Source organism: Urocitellus parryii, chromosome X (genome assembly GCF_045843805.1).
Source record: "Urocitellus parryii isolate mUroPar1 chromosome X, mUroPar1.hap1, whole genome shotgun sequence".
In the NCBI taxonomy this organism is placed as follows: Eukaryota; Metazoa; Chordata; class Mammalia; order Rodentia; family Sciuridae; genus Urocitellus; species Urocitellus parryii.
In genome coordinates, this window is record NC_135547.1 from 105569588 (window position 1) to 105592060 (window position 22473).

Genomic DNA, 22473 nt, shown 5'->3' on the forward strand with positions numbered 1-22473 from the left:
AAGATAAACAATATACTTAGGAGAAAATGCCATACTACAACCAAAGAGCCAGAGCTCATCTGTGCTTCTCTAATGCCTTATGGAGTGCTTAGCAAATAATGGCTCAGTAAATATTTTTTTGGTCATAGATGTTTTAATAATTCTAACTAGTTCTATTGCTCATCTTCATCATTTCTACCTAACAGGTACATGGAAATTTGATAAATAAAAATCTGTTTGTAGGGGCAAGAAAACAACTGATAAGGTAAAGTGAGAATATATCTCTAAGTGGCTTACCTGGAGGGATTATCTCTGGTGCCCTCTTATTTTCTTCCTATTTAATTTCCTTATTCAAATATCTTAATAGTTATAAACTATTGATGATGAAATTTAATTGTGTGGTGGTTTTCTTTTAACATAATTGGAATTTAATGTAAAAAAAGCATCACATTCATATAGTCTATATAGTAGGATATATGTGGTACTCAGTTATAATTTTTTAAATTCAGTGGAGAGGACACCTAATTCTCCATGAACATTCTGTTAACAATTAGATTTCAAGGATAACTTTGTATACTAAGTAATGCCATTGATTGTTTAATAATAATAATAATAATAATAACAACAACAACAACAACAAAGTCCATACTCACACTATTACTGTACTCATGTTCTTATTGTAATAAAGTGATTATAGCTCACTGATTACAAATTCATTCATTAGAAATTACTGCATATTGATTCAGTAACATTGCTCAGAAAATCAGTGCTTTTTTAAGTTCATCAATATATCTACTAAAGATATACCTGCCCAAGATTCACATAAGAGGCATTAACTCTATGATTTATACTTAATTGCTTTTGCAATGTTGTTTCTTTAGAAGTTTTTGGCCTCTGGAGTGAAGCTTTTAAAAAAGGAAAATATAGGTTCCTGTGTATTTCCCACTTAACAAATTAGCCTCACGTATAGTGTCTCTCTTTTCCTGAATCAGTAACAATTAATTTAAATTCCCTTGAATAGATAATGACAGTAAAAATGTAAATTAATTATTTAACTATATGAAATATTTAAGAATGCATTTTATGAAAAATCTCTTTACAAGAAAGCTACAACAGATATGATAACATGAATCTTAAGGCAATTATTTTCCTTGAAATATATATTAATGTACCAAATGAATAACTATAAATCCATTCCATGTTAAAAATAAGGTAGAATATGGCACCATATCCGTCTACAGAATATAAAATTGTTAGCTAAAGAATACTGTCAATTTATATTTATGTCTGTTATGAACAGAATGGTTTCTAGTAGGCCAACTGGTACTTCTGTGTTATTCAGTGAACTAATGATAATACACACTGCCTGGCATTTTATTGTCTATTAACAAAGATGTAGTTCCTATCTGATAAGATTAATGGAACTCTTTTTTAAAAAAATTTTAATTGTAGATGGACACAATACCTTTATTTTATTTATTTATATTTATGTGGTGCTGAGGATCGAACCCACTGCCTCACATATGCTAGGCAAGTGCTCTACCACTGAGACACAACCCCAACCCCAATAATAGAACTCTTAAATCAGATTTTTACATGATCTATAATTTCAGCACACTGAGAATATTTACTAATTAAAAGATAAACAATCTGATTACCAAGGATATTATAAATAAATACTAATACTCTGAAGGGCTGTTTTCATGCACCTTAGACTAAGAACAGAATGAAAAGGTAAAGATGCCAAATATAGAAGAAAATAAACATTTCATACCACCTTCTAACCCTGCTAAACACTATACTAACTAGTTGTAACTTAGTATCTTATTTAACCCCTTATTAAGCCTGTCCTGGAGGAATTTTACAGATAAATATGTTTAAAGCAGTTCAAAAGTTCCCTAAGGTAACATCAATAGTAATTTGTACACTCCATTTTTTATTTTATTTTTGAGACAATGTCTCAGTATGTTGTTTTGGGCATGTTTTGATATAGTAGTTTAAGTGATCCTTCCCAGTGTGTGCCACGACCCCTTGTTAGAGCCTGATTTTAACCTTGACCTGACTGCCTTTAAACCCAGAGACTTTACCTCTGTTCTGAGATTCCAGTGAAACTTGACTCTGGCTGTGACCCTAGAAGGTAGAGCAAATGCAAAAAAGGAACTGAGGTTTGGTTTATTGTAACATTTGGTTTCCTAGGATGGGGAATTTCTGGATGGACAAGAAAGAGACTAAGGGCATGGAAGTCTGCAAACTTGAAGTGAGCTATTGTAAAATGGCATGCTGGTGACAACTGGGCATAAAATGGTCAAAACCAAAATGTTTAAGGAAATAATGTGTTAATATTCGTCCTGTAGCTCTTTCTCTAAATTTGAACAAAAGGGACTGGAATGAGAATGACAATACTACCTGAGCAGGGAAATAATAGGTAGAACCGAACTTCACATATATATACTATGAGTGAATCAATGCATAACATTTCCTCTATGCTCCATTTGAAGTCTTCCTGTCCGACTTCTTTTCTCAATTTTGTTTTTCTTGTCAATAATTACTGCTAGACTAAAGGCATTTTATAATTATTAGACCTTACTGGTGTTCACATTAAACTGATTTCAATGGTGTAATTATTCAAGATGTATGGATATAGGTATGCATGGATTTGTTGAAGGAAGAAGGAAGGCAGGAGAATTAAGTGCTATCATTTAGTGATTAGGCTATTTTCTCTTTAATTCATGACATATCTCTGACCATGCAAAATTTTCAGCAGTGCATGATACCACTAGATCAGGTAGTTTAAAGCTATTTTTCTTAATATCATACATAGTATGCAAGCTTAAGTATAAAGATATGGAATTCATAATATAATTTTTTCAGACCCTCAAACTTTGCTTCAACCTCAACCTTTGTTTTTCTGATTTTCCCCAAACCACATTCCCTTCCTATATTTATGATATCTATTAGAAGATGGTGGTCAGAATGCATTAGATGAGACTGAATTAGGTGAATATTGGGTTACTGTAGTTTAATCATATCAATATGCCTAAATACAGTATTTTAGAACTCGGTGGTTTTTACCATTCATTGAGTTAATATGCTTGGCCAGGTAAAATGGTAAGCAGTTATACATTATCACAGTCTTAAAAACCACTGAAATAGTTATTTATTCCAATTATGCAAAGTAGGAAGCTGAGGTTTGGTGTGGTTGACAACTTTTTCATGGTCTCATGAGTGGTTATTAATGCATCTGTGAATTAAACCCAGGAAAGCTGACTTCAGATCATATATAGTTGACTAGTGTTTCCTTATAAACATGTGCCATTTTGTTAATATACTCCATACTGTTTTCTTTTCTCGCTTATATTATGAAATATGCATAGGCACATTAATTGTATACTGGTTTTAAAATAGTTTTTGTTCTTGCAGGACAGTCTCAAGATGGCTATAGTTAGGCTCCCTCACTGAGGCTTCCCAGAAGGGTGTTTTAAGTAGGTATCCAGGGTTATAATCACCTTGATTCAGCATATGTATTTGAGGTCATAAACATTTGCTTTTGATCATGCACCTACTTATGTAACCTGTTGGCAGTGTGCATTCTATGGCCTGCTTAGATAAAAATATATTTAAAAGGCCTATGGAAGGATTCAGGTGGGAAAATGGGGCTAGAGCTGCAGACTGGGGGCTGTGGGCTGCTGTTGCCACCTCTGAATGGAAGGGTAACTGATGTGATACAGCAATCTGTATACGGGGTAAAATTGGGAGTTCATAACCCACCTGAATCAAACTGTGAAATATGATGTATTAAGAACTATGTAATGTGTTGAACGACCAACAATAAATAAAAAAAAAAAGTTTAAAAAAAAATAAATAAAGATTATCTACTATACCAACTCCACCTCACATCTTCCTTCATCTGTTGGGATCCCAAACCTGTTTCCCAGGGTCTGAGCCTCCATCTGACACTTCTTGAGCTCCATTTCTGCTATTGGAAAGCATTTAGTGCTTTTACAATCTTTCAAATCTCTCCATTGATACGGTCTTTTAGAAACCCCTTTTAGTAGCGCAGGTATGGCAGAAACATAAACATTCACACTGACAAAAAGATCAAAACAATGAGTTCTGATATAAGGACTAATAAAGCTAAGCAATCACATTTAAGTAAGTGGATATCAAAATAAAAACTCTTCCAGGAGAACCTGTTGGGAGGTTTATTTAAAATACTCAGCAAATTTATAACAATTTATATGCCATAAATAGATCTTCATGGGGAGCTAGATAATACTGTGGCCACCCAGGCTTAGCAAAGTGAACATTTGACTGGAAATAAAAATGAAAGTCATTTCCAGATCATTTCATTCAGGGCAGCAGGGGATATAGAGCCTAGTCCAGTGCAGAGGCAATGAAAAAATGGAAGTAACATTGAGCATGAGAGGGAAAATAGAAAAGTCTAAATAGTTGTCCTTGCTATCATTTCATAAGAAATACACTTTCTGATTTGAATTTTAAGTTTATGTAAAATAATCAATTCATATTCAGATGTATTGCATTAGCTAATTGAGCCTTAACATCTTGAAAGTTTTTGTTCCTGAGACAGTTTTTAAAGAATTTACTTTCCTAAGTATTAAACTAATTAATCTCTATTCCTAGAAACTCTTCTGGTTTTATAACATCCTTTGCAAATTTATATTTGATAGAAATTTTGTTTTCATCAGTCTTTCCTTTTGTGGACATTCATTTTGCCAAGAAAAAACACTAAAAACTACTTAAATTTAATGCATGTAACTAAACATCTTTCTAATTTCATTAATTTATACTAATTTTGGGGAGGAGGAATTAGATAGCCTTAGATCCCCAAGCAGAAAACACGATCTCTATTGTGTGTATAGGTATGGGCCTCTAGAACATAGGACCTGAAAGTGTTTGCACTTTCATGTTTGTAAATTATTGAACCAGGAGGAGGCCTAAAATTATACAGAGGTAACCACTGCCCTTTCTTTATGCAGGTAGCGAAGATATACCATGGCCAAATGAATCATGCTACATCGTTCCATGGAGCATACAGTAGACCCAACCTTATTATATTTTCAATTATATTATCTTTCTATTAAATATTGATCTTCACCTTGAAACTCAAATTCAAAAATTAACTCTCCTTATGTACTTCCATGTGCATTTTCTAAGCATTATTTTACATGCATGCTAAAAAGGGGCAAAATAGCATGAATCTATTGTAAACACTGAGGTGAATTCTTTGTCCAGTGGTGGTTCTAAGTTGATTTTTTAAAAACCAATGTGACCTGGGCTGATGAAAGAAAAATGTAGTACCAATAATGATACAGAAGTAGAATAGTCATATTTAAATAATAAATTGTGGTCATGTAACAAATTTACTCAGATCCTATAACTAGAGAATTCTTCAGTAGAAAGAAATATTCATAGAGGTATAACAAAACCCAAGTTTGTCAAATATAAGCATTTTTAATGTTACATTTCACTGTTGGCCTTTTCCCTTGTCATAAGGAAAAAAAAAAGATTGTTATTTGACATTAGAGAACAAACATCTCTGACATTTGTATCTATCTAATAATGGTATAGAAATTTAATTAGGAGCATGACAGATTTTTTTTAATCTGTAAATGTTACAAAAGCATTACTTGAATAAAAATAATGGCAAGAAATACATAATAAATTAGCAAGTGTGTGTTTACATGTGTGTTTATATAAATTGTAAGTTTGTGATAAAAAACATTTTAACATTTATTACAGCATTTTGCTTTGAAAGTGTTATCTTCTAATAGGCAAAAAATTTAATCCATTTCTCTTGGGATACATTTGTATTTGAATATAATTTGGCTCATATTTCAGGATTTTTTTTTAGCAAATCAACAGTAAATCTCCATTGTATAAACTGCTTGTGAGAAACTAAAATCCATCTGAAGTCAATATTCAACTAAAGTTTAAATGAAAAATAGCTTAAGAAAACTTTAATGTGGCTTCAAAAATTAGTAGACATGAATCCATTATCTCAAATAAGGAAGCAGGTAGGCATCCTGCATACCAATGACCAAGGTCCTTATTCAAACATGCCTAGGTTGGTACAACAATTTACCTTTTTAACCAACATTTTTGTGTTTGGCAATTTTGTTAGTTGTAAGAATTAATTTTAAAAAGCAGACCATTTACTTTGGATATTTTATAATCTTTTGTATATTGAAGATATTGGAAAGATCACCTAATGTGATGTTCACTCATGTTTATTTTGGGAGTTGAAATCTGAGAAAAATAAAAATCTTGTAGTAGTTACCTTGCAGCCATTGAATGTGCTCAGAAAGGTCAGCTTAACCTTTTTAATTTAAGCTCTGATTAGAAGTGAAAGATGATATATAATTTTAAAGTCACTGAAGAATAAAAGAGATACTGGAAGTAACATTAAATCAAATATAGTTTATGCTAATCTATTCCAGTTCTATGTATTCTTCAAGATTTTCAGCCACGAATCTCATGTCCTTTTATTTCCCTCTGCTCATAGTAAGTCCAGTTGGTTCCTGAATTGATTTTTAAAATGATGGTACTTTGTGTTATCACTTTCACAAAGGCATAAAACTTTTATCAATAAATCTGATATTAGAATAAATAAGCTAAGCAGAATCAGACAACTCATACCAGAAAAGATACATAGTACATTTGACCACATATGCTTCAGATGGATTCATCCTGAGTTAGAAATAAAAGTGAATCAAACTAGGATATTCCCATGGTCCTTTAGTGAAATATTAAAATAGTGAAAACAATTAACATGTAAAACTATGAATAGTATGACATTATTCCCTTCTAGTTCTAACATGTAATTATATATATTTATATTGAGTGGTAGGAAAAATAATTATCTAAATTCAGTAAATCAACTTATGACAAACTGGCCACCAAATTATTTTAATTCTAAAAATTTCCAATTGACAAATATAAAACGTTCCCAGTCCTGGCTTATTTAACTCAGAAAACAGACTTGACATGATCAAGGACAACTCTGAATGTTAATATTTCCATTTTGAGCCTCATGACAGAAAGAGTTTTATTAACCAGTATAAGCTCTGGAATGTCAAAGGCTTGATATGAGTATAGACTCCACACACAAAATAGATGCATAGTCATTTTATCCTAAATTGCTTTACTTGAAAATGTAGCATGAAAATCTAGAAAGGATGTAAAAAGAAGTGATTTTACAGTGGTCTAAAATGTTTGGGCTTGAAAAAAAAAGTCCTGGAATAAAAATGCTCATGCATTAGAGGTTATAATTCAGCCATCCTAATAAGTTCTTCTGCACTTGCCATAATGTTTGAATAACTAGGAGCTGGACTGATGGGTGCCAACCATCATTGTTGTACAAGGTGAAACAGCAGGTTTGCCAGAAAATAGCAGGCCATATCTCAATCCTGGTTCTCCATTTTTGTGTTATAAAACAAAAATCATCTAAGAAGCAAACTAGTTAGCTAGAAGTTTGAACACTTACTCATGTAAATATCAATAACAACATAACAGGGTAAGGTCCTGGAGGATCTCTGTTTTTGTCCAACTTATGCTTTTCATCCCATTTATCTTTAATAAAAAAATGTACTCCACATTTTTTAAATGATTGTAAGTAATATTTTTAATGATATTTGATTGGAGAAAACAATGACCTTTTAGTCACTTTTATAAGTTAGAAAGCTAAGATTCAAATTATTCTGGTTTTACCTGAAGGTTCAGTTGAAAAAGTTTCCTGCAAAGGTTGATATAATGACACTAAAAAGAACAGATTCCCCTTAACCTACTGTAATCTTTGCATAATCGAAAAGGACCAAACTCTGGGCGAGCTAGGGCTCAGGGGTAGTGTACTTGACTGGTGTGAGTTGAGGCACTGGTTTCAATTCTCAGCACCTCATGTAAATAAATAAAATAACGGTCTATCAACAACTTTTCTCTCTCTCTCTCCCTCTCCCTCTTTCCCTCCCTCCCCCTCCCTCCCTCCCTATTGCCCTCCCACATGGCACCACTCATTCAACAAATATTTATTGTTCTCTATTTGCTTAGAATGTGTAGAAAAGAGTTCAGAGAAGATCTCTGTTCGGATAGATGTTATATTCTAGTAACTAGAGACAAACAACAAATGATTACACAATTAAAAAGGATAGAACTAGAGAATAATTTGGGACATTTTACATGCTGATGAAAAGTCACTCTGAAGATAACAAAACTAAACCATGAGTAATAAGGAGGAGAGAATATTGAAAGATCTGGAGGAAGAGTAATTCAAGTAGCAGGAACATTTTGACACATTTATGGAAAGAAAGAAGGTAACCATGTTCGAAAGGTAGTTATGAGAGGGCAAGAATGTTTTACAGTTATATTGGTGAAGTAGGAAAATGCTAGATCATATAAGTATTTTACATATAGAATTTGGATTATTGTTCTTAGTGTGATGATATTCTAGTGGTTTTTATGCAGAAGAATGACATCTTATGTATTGTTTGAGCAAAAGAGAAGGAACTAGCATGGGAGGATAATCAGGAGAGGATTGTACATAAAAATCAGAAGAGTGCCCAGAATGAAGAAGTTGTCAATTGATTCATTAATCAAAATATAAAATAAAATATTGCCAAAAATTGCTATTGGAACCAAGTTATGGAACAGCCCAGGTGCCTGTCAATAGAAAAATGGATAAAGAAAATGTGGCATATATACACAATAGGGTTTTACTCGGCCATAAAGATAAATGAAATTATGGCATCTGCTGGTAAATGAATGGAACTGGAGAATGTCATGCTATGTGAAATAAGCCAGACTCAAAGTCAAGGATCAAACGTTTTATCTTTCATGTGAAAGCTAGACCAAATTAAGGGAAGAAAATTTAGGGGGGGTTCAATGAAAATAGAGGGGAGATCAGTGGAACAAAGTAAGGGGATTGATGGGGAGGGAGGAGGGATGGGAAAGGAGAAGAAAAGTGGAAGGAAATTGACAGAATTAGGCTATGTGCATATATGAATATACTACAGTGAATTACACCAAAAAATAAAGCCCTTTATTTTATGTAGAGGAAAGAGAACAGGGCAGGGAGGAAAGGAGCGGAAGAAGTACTGGGGACTGAAGTGAAGCAAATTACTTTCCATGCTTACATAGTTATCAAAAATGAATCCCAATATCATTTATAATTATAATACACTAATAAAAACAGAAAAAGTGGCTATTGGATTTGAAGACCTGAAGGTTAATGGTGACTTTTACAAGAGATGTTTAGTGGGATAGCAGGCAAAGTGAATAGTGGGGTCATTAAGTTGAGGGTATAACTAGGAAAAATTGATTTCTGTGCAGGTGTACACATGACAATGGAAGGGGTTGTTGGGTCAAGAGAGCTTTATTTGTATGGTAATAAACAACTTTAATTTAAATTAGAAGGTATTAGAGATGCCAGAGGTGCAGGTAATTTAAGGAAAAAAGTACTTAAAAAGGTGAGAGAATGTGGGATAAGGAGCAGAATATTCTACTGTAACTTGCTCAATACATGACCTCTTTTTATACTTTCCAAATCAATTGACAGTTGAATCACGTAGATTTTGCTGAGTGCCATAGCAAAAATAGTACTTGAAATAATTCTAGTTTAATAAGAAATTATATTACCAAACACATGGCAGAAATAAATCACACACATTTTGGTGGGAATGTTTTCAATATATGAGATTGTTATTTTAATTTCATCTTTGACAAATTGTATCTTTTAGGTGCTTCAAGAAGATCTAGAACAGGAACAAGTCAGGGTCAATTCTTTAACTCACATGGTGGTGGTAGTAGATGAATCCAGTGGAGATCATGCAACTGCTGCTTTGGAAGAACAACTTAAGGTCAGAAATTTTTCTTTAATGAACTAAATATGTTCTTCAGAATATATAATTACAACTTGAAAACAGACAATTTAGAATTTGATTTATTATTAATATTTTAATGCGATATATTAAAGTAATTAAGATTGTTTCCCATTTGTGAATGTTTTCCTGTATACTGTTTGCTTATACTAATTTCCTAACCTTTGGAGAAATATACAAAGAAGGGTTCCTTTATTTTTGTTACAGGGAACTGGTTTAACCAATACTATTTATATCATCTTCAAGTCTAGAGCCTAAAAGGGCACAATTTTTTTTAAATCATAATTGATTAAATCACAAATTGAATGCCTTCAGTGTGTGTATTCCTATAGGCCATCAGTTGTAGTCTTGATGTAAGGATAGCAGGATTGAGTCATATATGTTGGCTGAAGTAGACATTTAGTCTTCCAAGTATTCTTCCAACCTAAGGTACAATATTTATGTTTTTAGAAACAAAACCAGTATGATTAAGAAAAGATAATGTGAACATTTTAATTTGCTTTGTCTTCTAAATTAGAAAAAATATTGTTAATGTAAAAGAATCTTAGAGTATATTAAATATGAAAATATCAACAGTAAGTGAAAACAATCACTTTGATGGACATATATAATTATATGTCCATCCAAATTATAGTAACTTCACATTCTTTTTTGAGACACTCATTTTACCTACCAAATGCCTATTTGTTCTTTGTGACAGATAGCAGTCACCAGTCTATGTCAAAGGATCTTATCAATGTGGGTTTAAATGGCTTTATCAACTCAAATTAGATCTAACATAATTTCTCCTACCTAACCTCTAACACAATTTCTTAAAACCTTATCTCAGTTTTATTCCTTTTCTTCCTGATTTTTTCTTATTCCAGTGAAATATCTTTTCCTCAGGTTATTGCTTTAGACTGCCAAACTTAAAAAAAAATGTTTTCTTATTCTCTGTCATTAAAAGACAAAGGGAATGCTTTTGAACTAACAGGTTGGACAGTGCTGCAACCAAAAATTTAATATATACTGACAATTCATGTTATAAAGTCACTTGACTTTCAATAAAATTGCAGGGATCTAAAAAGACCTATGACCTCAGCTGTGACAATATATCATTAAATATATAATCATTTATATTGCATACTCACAAACACACACAAACATACGGGTGTGCACTTTTGACCAGTTAAATTACTGAATTTTAAAGAATCCACAGAACTGATATAATAGTAACAAATTATAGGATAAAAATCTAATACTCAATATTTCCCAGAATTTTTCAGAAAAGGTAAAAGAAGACTGCAGAGTAGGGTTGTTTGGAATAGTGACTGGTTTAAAAAAAAAATAGGACAGGGAATTTTTAGGTCACTACTCGACCCAGCACAATTGGCTTTACAATATAAAATTGTTCCAGGTGATGATTGTGGAACTGAGGCATCTCAGAAAACAATTCATAAAACTCAGATAGTGACTAGATTAGAACTTAGGAAAGAGTCATTATTCTACACGCTTTCAGTTTTACTTATTTTTCTGCCTGTATTTCTTTAGTTCAAAGGTATCTACTAAATACCTGTGCATGTATTGGCTATTCCAAATTCATATAAACCCAGTGTGCATTTGTCCATGATTATCTTCTCCTTCAGCAATCTATATACCTCTTTACTGCCACCTTAATTTCAGATATTCTAGTGTCCAAAATGGAGTGGTCACTAGAGATCCCCAAAGGAGAGGGGAGACAGAAGAAATTAAGAGGACTTTTAGGAATTTGGAGGGATGCTGGGCAGCAGGGGAGGAGAGCTCAAGAGTGGAAGAAGGGTAGTTAGAAACAATGTATATATATGTATGTATGGAGATATCAGTGAATCCTATCAGTTTGTACACTTAATATGTTAATTATAATACATACTATAAGGGATTAAATAGAAAGAGAACTTCTGTTAAAAATTTTTCATTATTTATATTTCATCAGTTCTTCAATCCTAAAGAATCTGTATTTGATTTCATACTTTATTTAAACCATCAGTTGGAATTACCCTGAAATGCTTCATTCATTTGACTGTGAAATATAGGTGATTCTTTCTCAGATTCTTTTCAAGGGATATAATCTCATTTTACCTAGTTTAATTCTTAAAAGGAAGAGAAAGAGAATATGATGGAGGAGGGGGAGAATAAGAAAGGTAACAAAGAATAAAAGTGTAAATACATAAAAGTCCCTTTAAAAGCAACACAGTTATCTTGGACATGTGATAAAAATTCATGTGTTTTTAGAAGGAGTCTGGTAGAAGTAATTGGAAGAATTATTATAAGGAGGAGAAACTCACATATGGACCCATACAAGAAAATAAAATTAGGAGAATCCTGAGAATGGATCCTTGAGATCTTTTTTCAGAATAAGACCTGGTCATTCCTACTTTCTCTCCCAATAAGAATGTTCATGCCATGCCTTCTTTCTCCTCTATGGCCTCCCAAGTCACTATAATGCCTGGCTCTCTTTTGCTCCAATTCAGTTGATAAACCATTCAGAGGCTCAAAAAAGATACCCAGAGACAGTGATTTAATTTGACATACTTCTTTCTTTTTTTTTAAATAAAGGTAAACTAGGAAGGCAAATTCTTCATTTAGTAAGATAAGGGAGAGAGGTATTCTTAATATTCTATGATAGAACTAAAAGTTAATCTCATAGAATCTTTACATGTGCTCATTTAGTTCTGTGAACTCTGATTATAGAATTTCTTGAATTTTAAAACCTTTAGAAGTCTTTTTAAAAGAAGGCTTAAAAAAAAGATGGGTTAGAACATATGCTTAGGGATTCTGAAAGGCAGCACAGCTTATGAAGAATAATATTCTGAAAAGTACAGTCTGTTTTAAATTAATTTGTTTCTTTCTCCTGGAGATTCTGCCTTCCCCTCAGCAATGTCACCACAGGGTCAAAGCCTTGTCCTTAACTTTAGAGGTTTCCAGAATATCACTGTCCAGAAGGCCTGATTTATAAACAAATGCCAGTTAACTATTTTTAGATAAGTACCTGAGAATGATAATTTATGTAGAGTTTTCATTCCTGGAGCTTATTATCATATTCCTAAGCATTTCACATTCCATTCTTTTTCATTTTCCTAAACAATTACTTGTTATGTTCTTATAATGCCCAGTGCACTGTAATGGATAAAGTAGTGAGGAAAAAAAATGTCACTATCCCCATTGGTTGTGAGGAGTAATGTGCAAGCCTGTGACATTCCTCAGAACCTTGGATCAAGGGTACCCATTTCACAGGCTCCATCTTTTGGAACAAATGCAAACTTTGTCATTCACAATTACCATAGTAGGCATTGTGGAACTGATGACTGCTATTATGATACATGTGATCAGTTACAGGAAATAAGCTTTGGTAAAACAATACTTCTTAATAAGCAATAATTATTTTATTAATGCTTGTTTACTGTAACTGCATTTATACAATTTTCATAAATTTTACTAGTGAAAATGATCAAATATTTTAGAATGGACACAATATATTTCTGAATGAAAAGAATTATTTATTCTGTGTGTGTGTGTGTGTGTGTGTGTGTGTGAGAGAGAGAGAGAGAGAGAGAGAGAGATGCTGGGAATTGAACCCAGGGCCTTGTGCATGTGAGGCAAGCACCCTACCAACTGAGCTATATCCCTAGCCCCCCTGAAAAAGAATGATTTTTGATAGAAAGTTAATCTTAAGTTTGAAGGCAAGGAATGATTCCTGAGGAAAGTGATGTTTCCTCTAGAATCTAAAGAATATATTGGAGAAAACCAGATAAAGTGGGTGTGCAAAGAATAGTGGTGGAGGTAGGGAGAATTTCTAGGAAGGGAAAATGGTAAATCAGGTGAGTACAGTATCCTCAAGGAAATGGAGGGGCAACTGTGCTACAACACTGATAATTGAAGAGTGACCCTTGAAGAGGTTTGAATGGTAGGCAGGGACTTATCTAAGAATTAGAATTAATGTGATATTAAACTCTATCATAATTTATGCAGTCAGTAAATATATTGAGCATCACTTATCTCTCTGCCAGCATGGAAGCTGGACCACACTGATAGGGTGGGGCAGAGGTAATAGTTGTGCTGCCTGCCTTCATGGACTCACATTAATCAAATACAGTTAAATACATAAAATGACTGAATTCAATGTGTCAAAAATATGCAGTTTTCAATGACCTATCATGTTCTAGAGAGTCATGAAATACCACCATACATGACTTTAAATGATATCTGAAGATTTAAAAGAAGTAGGCAGCACTAGAGAATAGGTGTGTGTTCTGGACAGAATAGCATTTATTAATTAAACAAATATGTATTGAATACCTTCTAGGTACCAGGCTAGACTTAAAGGTTCAATTATGGAAAATAACTAATTATTTACTCTATGGATCTTATGTTCCAAGAAAGCATTGAAAAAAAAAAAAAAAACTATTGCTGGGCATGGTGGTGTACGCCTGTAATCCCAGCAGCTCAGGAGACTGAAGCAGGAGGATCACAAGTTCAAAGCCAGCCTCAGCAACTGTGAGGCACTAAGCAACTCAGTGAGACCCTGTCTCTAAATAAAATATTAAATAGGGCTGGGGATGTGGCTCAGTAGTCAAGTGCCCTTGAGTTCAATCTTTGCTACCAAAAGAAAAAAAGAAAATAGGCAACTATTTTCCAATGAAATGTTTTAAAAATAAATTGCAACACATCTAGTGTTGTAGATTTAATTGGTTTTATTTGTGCTTCAAGACTCCAGCAGCAGTGTGGACTAAGGTTATTTATAGCCAGAAAACAAGAAGTGACATATAGAAAATGGAAGTGAGGTAGTGACAGCTTACAATCTCACTTTCATTTGCCTGATTTGAACATGGTTTAAAGAGTTGGCCACTTGTGACTAGCCAAGATTCAGCTGTTCATTTTAAGAGTTCAGGTTAGTCTATTTACACATCAAATCAGGTTATAGTTCATTATGCTCAGAGAAAATGTTAGGCCAAACTTAAAATATAAATGGAGACATCATTAGGTAAATGTAATTCAACAGCTATATAGAAAAAAACCAAACAAACAAGGAAATAGTTTTAAATTGTGTGGTTAAGGGATATTTCACTGACAGGTGGCATTTGAATAAAAACTAGAATAAGGGAATCACTTTGGAGGTGCACAGGTTGTGTGCACATTTCACATTTTAAAAACTAAACTGCTATAAATGAAGCATAAAGGAAGCATATTTTTCCTGAGATAGTTATTTCTAATAAGCAAAGATCCAAGAGCATGGTTAAGCCCATAGCTTACAGAAGATTAATGAAAATATCTTACAAAGAAAAGGCAGAGCCATTCAAATCCATTTTTAATTTTTTTAAGATGTAGACGGACACAATACCTTTATTTATTTTATTTTTATGTAGTTCTGAGGATTGAACCCAGTGCCTCACACATGCTAGGCAAGCATTCTACAACTGAGCCACAACCCTAGCTCTCAAATCTAATTTTAATATATGTTTTTCTATATATGTGAAAACTTGAGAACCCAACTCAATATACTAATGTTTTTAAGGCCACAAACCTAAGAGTTTCTGGCACATAAAAGGCATTAAACTAATATTGTTAAATGACTAATACTATAGTTAGTCTACCATTTGGGATACTTAAAGGTATATATCAAAAGAATGGATAGAGACAAGTGTCCTATTTTAAAGAAGGATAACATTATAAAACAAAATTTTAGCAGATCATTAAACATATGCACTGGTACCATTTCTCACTCAACTCATAAAATTAATGAACATGTTTTTAATAAAGAATAATATGTGCTGGGGTTGTGATTCAAGTGGTGGAGTGCTTGCCTGACATGTGTGAGGCATTAGATTCGATTCTCAGCACCACATATAAATAAATAAATTCCATTGACAACTAAAAAAATTTTAAAAAGAATAATATATGAAGATGAGAAAGATTCCTAAGAGCCAAGATACATTGATTAAAATCAAGATGTTAAAACCAAATTTATATCAATGACATTAAACAAATTATAAAAATATTATAGAGTAAGACAAATTTTGTGAATTTTTGAATTAACTGATCCAGTGGAGTGAATGCATACAAAGTGTTTTGGTTTCCCTAAAGTATTTTTGCAAAGTCTCCCATGATATGTTTATGGATAAAGTAAATCTTATTTCTTTAAGGATTGGTGGAGAATGTCTTTGTTTTATTATATTATGTCCTAGTATCAGACTTTCATACTAGATAATTGTTTAAAAATTGATTGGAGTTTTATTTAAACTACATTATCAGAAAATTCTAGGGAAATAAGTTGTTCTGGAATTTCAGCTGGGTACTATGTCTAAGTTGTTATTGGAGGATTTCCTTCTCCACCTTTCCTTACACTGTTCATAGCAATGTCCTGTGGAGTTAGAATGTCATACACTAATTTAAAAACTCTTTAATTCAGTTGAATTAGTTTGGTATAAGAAAGTTCTGGCTTCCCATTCATAGATGCAAATGTAAACACATAGATATGTAAATGAATATAAATGCATATGAATTTATGTGTATACAGATATTCCTCTGTATCCATGGTTTCTGTTTACATAGATTCAACCAACTCTGGATCATTTTTTTTAAATTGCATCTGTAATAAACATGTATACATATACAAACATTTTTTTTGTTGGTATTAGGGAATGAATTCAGGGGCTTTCTACCACTGAGCACTTTCTATGTTTTCTTTTTTAACCAGGGATTTAACCCAGGTGCACTTAACTACTAAACCAAATCCCCAGGCCTTTTTATTTTTTTATTTGAGACAATGTCTTGCTAAGTTTCTTAGGCCTCCCTAAGTTGCTGATGCTGGCTTTGAACTTGATATCCTCCTGCCTCAGCCTCCTAAGCCACTGGAATTACAGGCATACGTCACATTCCTATGTTTTCTTTTGAAACATGGTTTTCCTAAGTTGTTGAGGCTGGTCTCAAACTTGAAATCTTCATGTTTCAGTCTCCTGAGTAGCTGGAATTACAGGGCTGTGCCACTGCACTAGTACAAACTTTTTCGTATCATTGTCCCTTAAACAGCACAGTATAACAACTACTTATCTTATACTCTATATTATAAGGAATATAGGTAAATTTGAAAGTAAACAGGATGACACACATAAGTCATATGTATATACTGTACCATTTTATATATGGAATTTGATTAAGGGGGCCTGGTCCCAAACCTCCACAGATGATGAGGGATGAGTACACATGAGTGCGTGTACATTCATATACATTTATATGCATTATATTTTACACATTATTTGTATACGTGTATATACACACACATGATAGTTGTGCAAGTTTATGTGGGTACCAGCTTTATAATAAACAAGTTCGAGTAGGATGGTGTAGTAAATAAATTTGATATTAGACAATGATATGATATGTGGACAAAAGAACTGGTAGTTGTGTTATGTGTTGGTTTAAATAGAATATTTAAAAAATATTTTTAAATTGTACTTGGACATAATACATTTATTTTATTTATTTTTATATGGTGCTGATGATCGAACCCAGTGCCTTGCACGTGCTAGGCAAATGCTCTACCACAGAACCACAACCCCAGCCCCTAAATAGAATATTTTAAATGTCTAAGACTGACACTATATTTTGACTGAGTTTTCTAGGATGGGAATGCATCCTGTGGAGAATGCAAGTGGAAACAGTTTTTCTTTAATTTTAAGAAAAACCTAAGCAGAGAGACTTGGTACATAAGCAGTATTGTTATGTTGAAAATGGAAAATTTTCTCTATACTTTAGAAGGTTTGCTATCAAAAATAGGCAGAAGTTGATAACTCTAAATGTCTTCTGGTCAGATTTCTTTTGTGCCCCATTTTCTTCTCTTTCATTCTTTTCTGAATATATCTGTGTGGAAGTCCAAAAGTCACTTGACACTCAGCAAGGTGAAACCTAACTCATTGTGCCCTATCTCTCTCTAAATCTGCTTCCTTTACTAAACTGTCCATTTATTGTTATACCATTAATGAAGACATGTGTGCCAAAAACCTGAAATTTTCGAGACTCATCCCTAATCATTTCTCTTATGAGCCTTCTGCATATAAGATCACAATATTTCTGAGCTGGTTTTTTTTTCACATTCATTATTTATCTTTGTTTTTGTCACCAATTCCCAACATAAAGCCAACATCAAAAGCCCCCTGGAAGTCCTTACCTCCATCCAACTCCCTTCCATTCAGAAATCAACGTAGGTTCTCCAGAGCATATTTAATAGTATCTCTTCTGCCTGAAATTCTGAGTAACTTTTCCCTCATCTACAATTTCAGGCCACCTTGACCTACACGATTTTTTATTATCTGACTCCTTACTCTCTCTAGACTTGTCTCCTGTTAGTCCTCTCATATCCTCAAACCTGCATTCTATTTTCACACTCTGTATATCACCACTGACTGTGTAAATACTACCCCTATTAATCAGAATGTTTTTCCTTGTAATGGCTACTCTAAAATCCCTACCACATATAGAAAGCTTGGATGTCATATTCCTCCATAAAGATGGCCATTTGACCTAGTAATGACCACTCTTATTCTGCCCCTATACCCCAAATATACTTCTATTTTAGCATATATCATCCAGTTTTCCAATTATTATTGTCTGCTTTTCCCTATTAATAGAATCTACCTTTATTACATTTTTGAATAGAGTCCAGAGAATGATCAGTAATGCTTGATGGATGGCTGAATACATCAATGAGCATATGGATGATTGGATGCAATTTCAAGATGGAAGATTTGACTTAACAAAGGGAGAATTTTTATTGCAAGGGAGTTAAGAACAATAAATCTGGAAATATATTCTCACTGCTCTGTCATTTATCTAAAATATATTATTTTAATTGGTACATGATAATTAGACACATTTATGAGGTACAGAATGATAATTTGATACATTTGATACGTGTATACAATGCATTATGACCAAATCAGTGTAACTTACATTTCCTTCCCCTTCAAATTTATCCTTTATGTTGGGAAGCCTTGAACTTCTCTTTTAGTTCTCTATAAAGTATATGATAAGTTGTTATGAACCATAGTCACCCTACTATGCTGTATAACATTAGACATTTTTCTTCCATATTTGTTTGTTATGCATTATCCAATCTCGCCTTTCCTCCTCTTTCCAGGCCTTGAGTGACTACAGCTTTACTCTGTGCTTTTATGAGCTCAAGATTTTTAGCATCCACATATGAATGAGAACATGTTTTTTTTTTATCCCTGTGCCTACATTATTTTACTTATTTTCATTATACCAGAACATTCTTAGAGTAGAATTGGAGTTGTAGGAAATAGTGAACTTTTCTTCATTGATAACATTCAGCAGAAACAGAAATGTCACATGTTCAAGTATGTTTTAGAAGATATTCCATACTAAGTAGAAAGAGTTAATAACCTCCAAAGTCCTTTCCAAAACCAAATCATATACTAGTGGACTTCAAGAAAAAAATGGTAATGCTTTCTAATATATTAAGTAGAAGCATAAATTTCTTTCATTATGCAGATAACTTCAAATTAAAAGGCTTGATTTTCAAAATTTAAGAAAAAACTCTCTAAAAGCAAAGGCAAAAGATAAAGAAGTTGAATGCTGTATACTGCCATTTATTTTTACCAACAATTATAATTATCAGAAGTGACAAAGTAAATCTAGAAAGAGTTCCAGACATTTAATGACATATTTTACACATTGTTATCATTATTGTTAATACCATTTATAATTTTAACTGGTGAAGTATGTGAGCATTGTATGTATGACAAAAGAAATGTGCCATCTCAGTTAATCTGAAAATATTAAAATAAATGAACAATGAAAGTTGATTGGAAATAAAGTAGTATACCAAAGAGTATTTGTTCAGAAAGACTATACTTCTCATTTTCTATCATGACTTAAATTTGGAGAGCGTAACTGAAAGTATTTATAGTAAGTACTTGGGATAATATAGGGAAGGAGAAAAGTCTATAAAATGTTAAGCCCTATAGAATTAAGAAATAGAAATTATTTATGGAAAGGAACATGGATGAAGAAATATATTGATATTTTCACCTAGTTTATAATTTTACATTTGGTGAATAAAATACATTTTAAAATTGTAACTTTTAAAAGTATAGAAACAATCCACCAAGTCAAGTGTTGATAATTGCTGCCAATGAAGCACTACTTATCATTGTTAATGCTTTTATGATCTTATTATTTTGTGGTAGTTTTAAGTAATTTGTATGACATGCAGCTTCAGTATCACAAATGAGAAAGCCAGTACATGATGAAGTTACATTCAGGTTCATGTAGCTTGTAAAGTGACAGAGCTGGGACTGCTACACAGATCTGTGTGATACCTCAACCTGGGCTTTTTTCTAAGCTCTCAATTTCATGGGAGAAAATTACTATGTGACCCTGAGAAAATCGTGCAGTTTTTCTCAGTTTTGTTTTACCCAGAAGCAAAACGGGGATAAGGAAACCTACTAAAAAAAGTAATGCAGTTTTATCTGTGAATTCAACTCTTACATGCACAAGCATGCTCTCTCTCTTTCACTCTTTTCATATATACCTATAACATACTATTGTGATAAGTATTTAATATTTTCCTCTTCTAGGACAACACTAATAGGGGAGCTACTGTACACATGTGGATATTTAGAACACTTGAACAGTGATTAGGGTATATGAGAATCTGCAGATTTAAGTTAATTTTAACTTTATAAAACTTGTACTTAATTCAACTATTAGAAAACTTTTGGGGCTGGGGAATAGCTCAGTTTGTAGAGACTTTGCCTTACATACACAGGTCCTAAGTTCAATTTCCAGCATCACACACACACACACACACACACACACACGCACACAGCTTGTTTTGTACAGCTTAGATACATGGATTTAGTTTTTAAATGCAAATTTTATGTTGTCTAAATTAATTTTAAATATTTCTAATGAAAATTGAACATCAAAATCCAAAGGCTTTTAAAATTATTTTTCCCTTTTTTTGTTCTAATTAGTTATACATGACAGTAGAATGCCTTTTGACACAGCATACGTAAGTGGAGTATAACTTCTCATTCTTCTGGTTGTACATGGTGTAGAGTTACACAGGTCATGTAATAATATATGCACATAGGGTAGTAATATTTGCTTCATTCTACTATCATTCCTACACCCATACCCCCTCCCCTCCCTTTACTCCGCTCTCTAATCCAAAGTGCCTCTATTCCCCACCCATTACTGTGAATTAGCATCCACATATCAGAGAAAACATTCAGCTTTTGGTTCTTGGGATTGGCTTATTTCACTTAGCATGATATTCTCAAGTTCCATCCATTTCCCGACAAATGCCATAATTTCATTCATTTTTAAAAATATATATATTTATTTTTAGGTGTAGATGGACACAGCACAATGCTTTTATTTTTATGTGGTACTGAGGATCAAATCCGAGTCCCACCCATGCTAGGCAAGCACTCTACCGCTGAGCCACAATCCCAGCCCCATAATTTTATTCTTTAAGGCTAAATAAGTCCATATATACCACAACTTCTTTATCCGTTCATCCATTGAAGGGTATCTAGGTTGATTGCATAGTTTAGCTATTGTGAATTGAACTGCTATAAATTGTGATGTGGCCATGTCACTGTAGTATGCTGATTTAAAGTTCTTTGGATATAGACTGATGAATGGGATAGCTGGGTCAAATTGTGGTTCCATTCCAAGCTTTCTCAGGAATCCATACTGCTTTCCAGAGTGTTGCACCAATTTGCAGTCCCACCAGCAAGGTATGAGTGTACCTTTTTCCCCACATCCTCACCAATATTTATTGTTCCTTGTATTCTTGATAATTGCCATTCTGACTGGAGTGAGATGAAATCTCAGTGTAGTTTTGATTTGCATTTCTCTTATTGCTGGAGATGTTGAACATTTTTTTATATATTTGTTGATGCATTGTACTTCTTCTATGAAGTGTCTGTTTAGTTCCTTAGCCCATTTGTTGATTGGGTTACTTGTTTTTGGTGGTTTTTTTTTAAGTTCTTCATATATCCCGGAGATTAATTATCTATGGTGTGTGTGGTAAAGAGTTTCTCCCATTCTGTAGACTCTCTCTTCACATTATTGGTTGTTTCCTTTGCTGTGAAGTAGCTTTTCAGTTTGATTCCATCCCACTACTTGATTCTTGATTTGACCTCTTGTGCTTTAGAAGTCTTGTTAATGAAGTCAGGTCCTAATTGGACATGGTGGAGATTTGGTACTACTTTTTCTTCTATTAGGTGCAGGGTCTCTGTTCTAGGGCTTAAGTCCTTGATCCACTTTGAGCTGTGTGCAGGGTGAGAGATAGGGGTTTAATTTCATTTTGCTACATGTGAATTTCCAGTTTCCCCAGCACCATTTGTTGACCAATGTATGTTTTTGGCACTTTTGTCTATTATGAGATAACTGTATTTTTGTGGGTTTGTCTCTGTGTGTTCTATTCTGTACCATTGGTCTATGTACCTGTTTTGGTGCAAAATCATGCTGTTTTTATTACTGTGACTCTGTAATATAATTTAATGTCTGGTATTACGATGCCTACTGCTTCACTTTTCTCACTAAGGATTTCTTT

At 33.2% G+C, this 22473-nt stretch overlaps 1 protein-coding gene across 3 annotated transcripts in view; it reads left to right on the forward strand.

The window, feature by feature from the left end:
- Dmd (dystrophin) overlaps nt 1–22473 on the forward strand; it is a 2014880-nt gene that overhangs the window by 550793 nt on the left and 1441614 nt on the right. For all 3 annotated transcript variants that reach the window (XM_077794046.1, XM_077794047.1, XM_077794048.1), the window contains one exon: nt 9729–9848. In XM_077794046.1, the coding sequence (XP_077650172.1) occupies nt 9729–9848 (120 nt within the window). The remainder of the gene's footprint in view (nt 1–9728; nt 9849–22473) is intronic.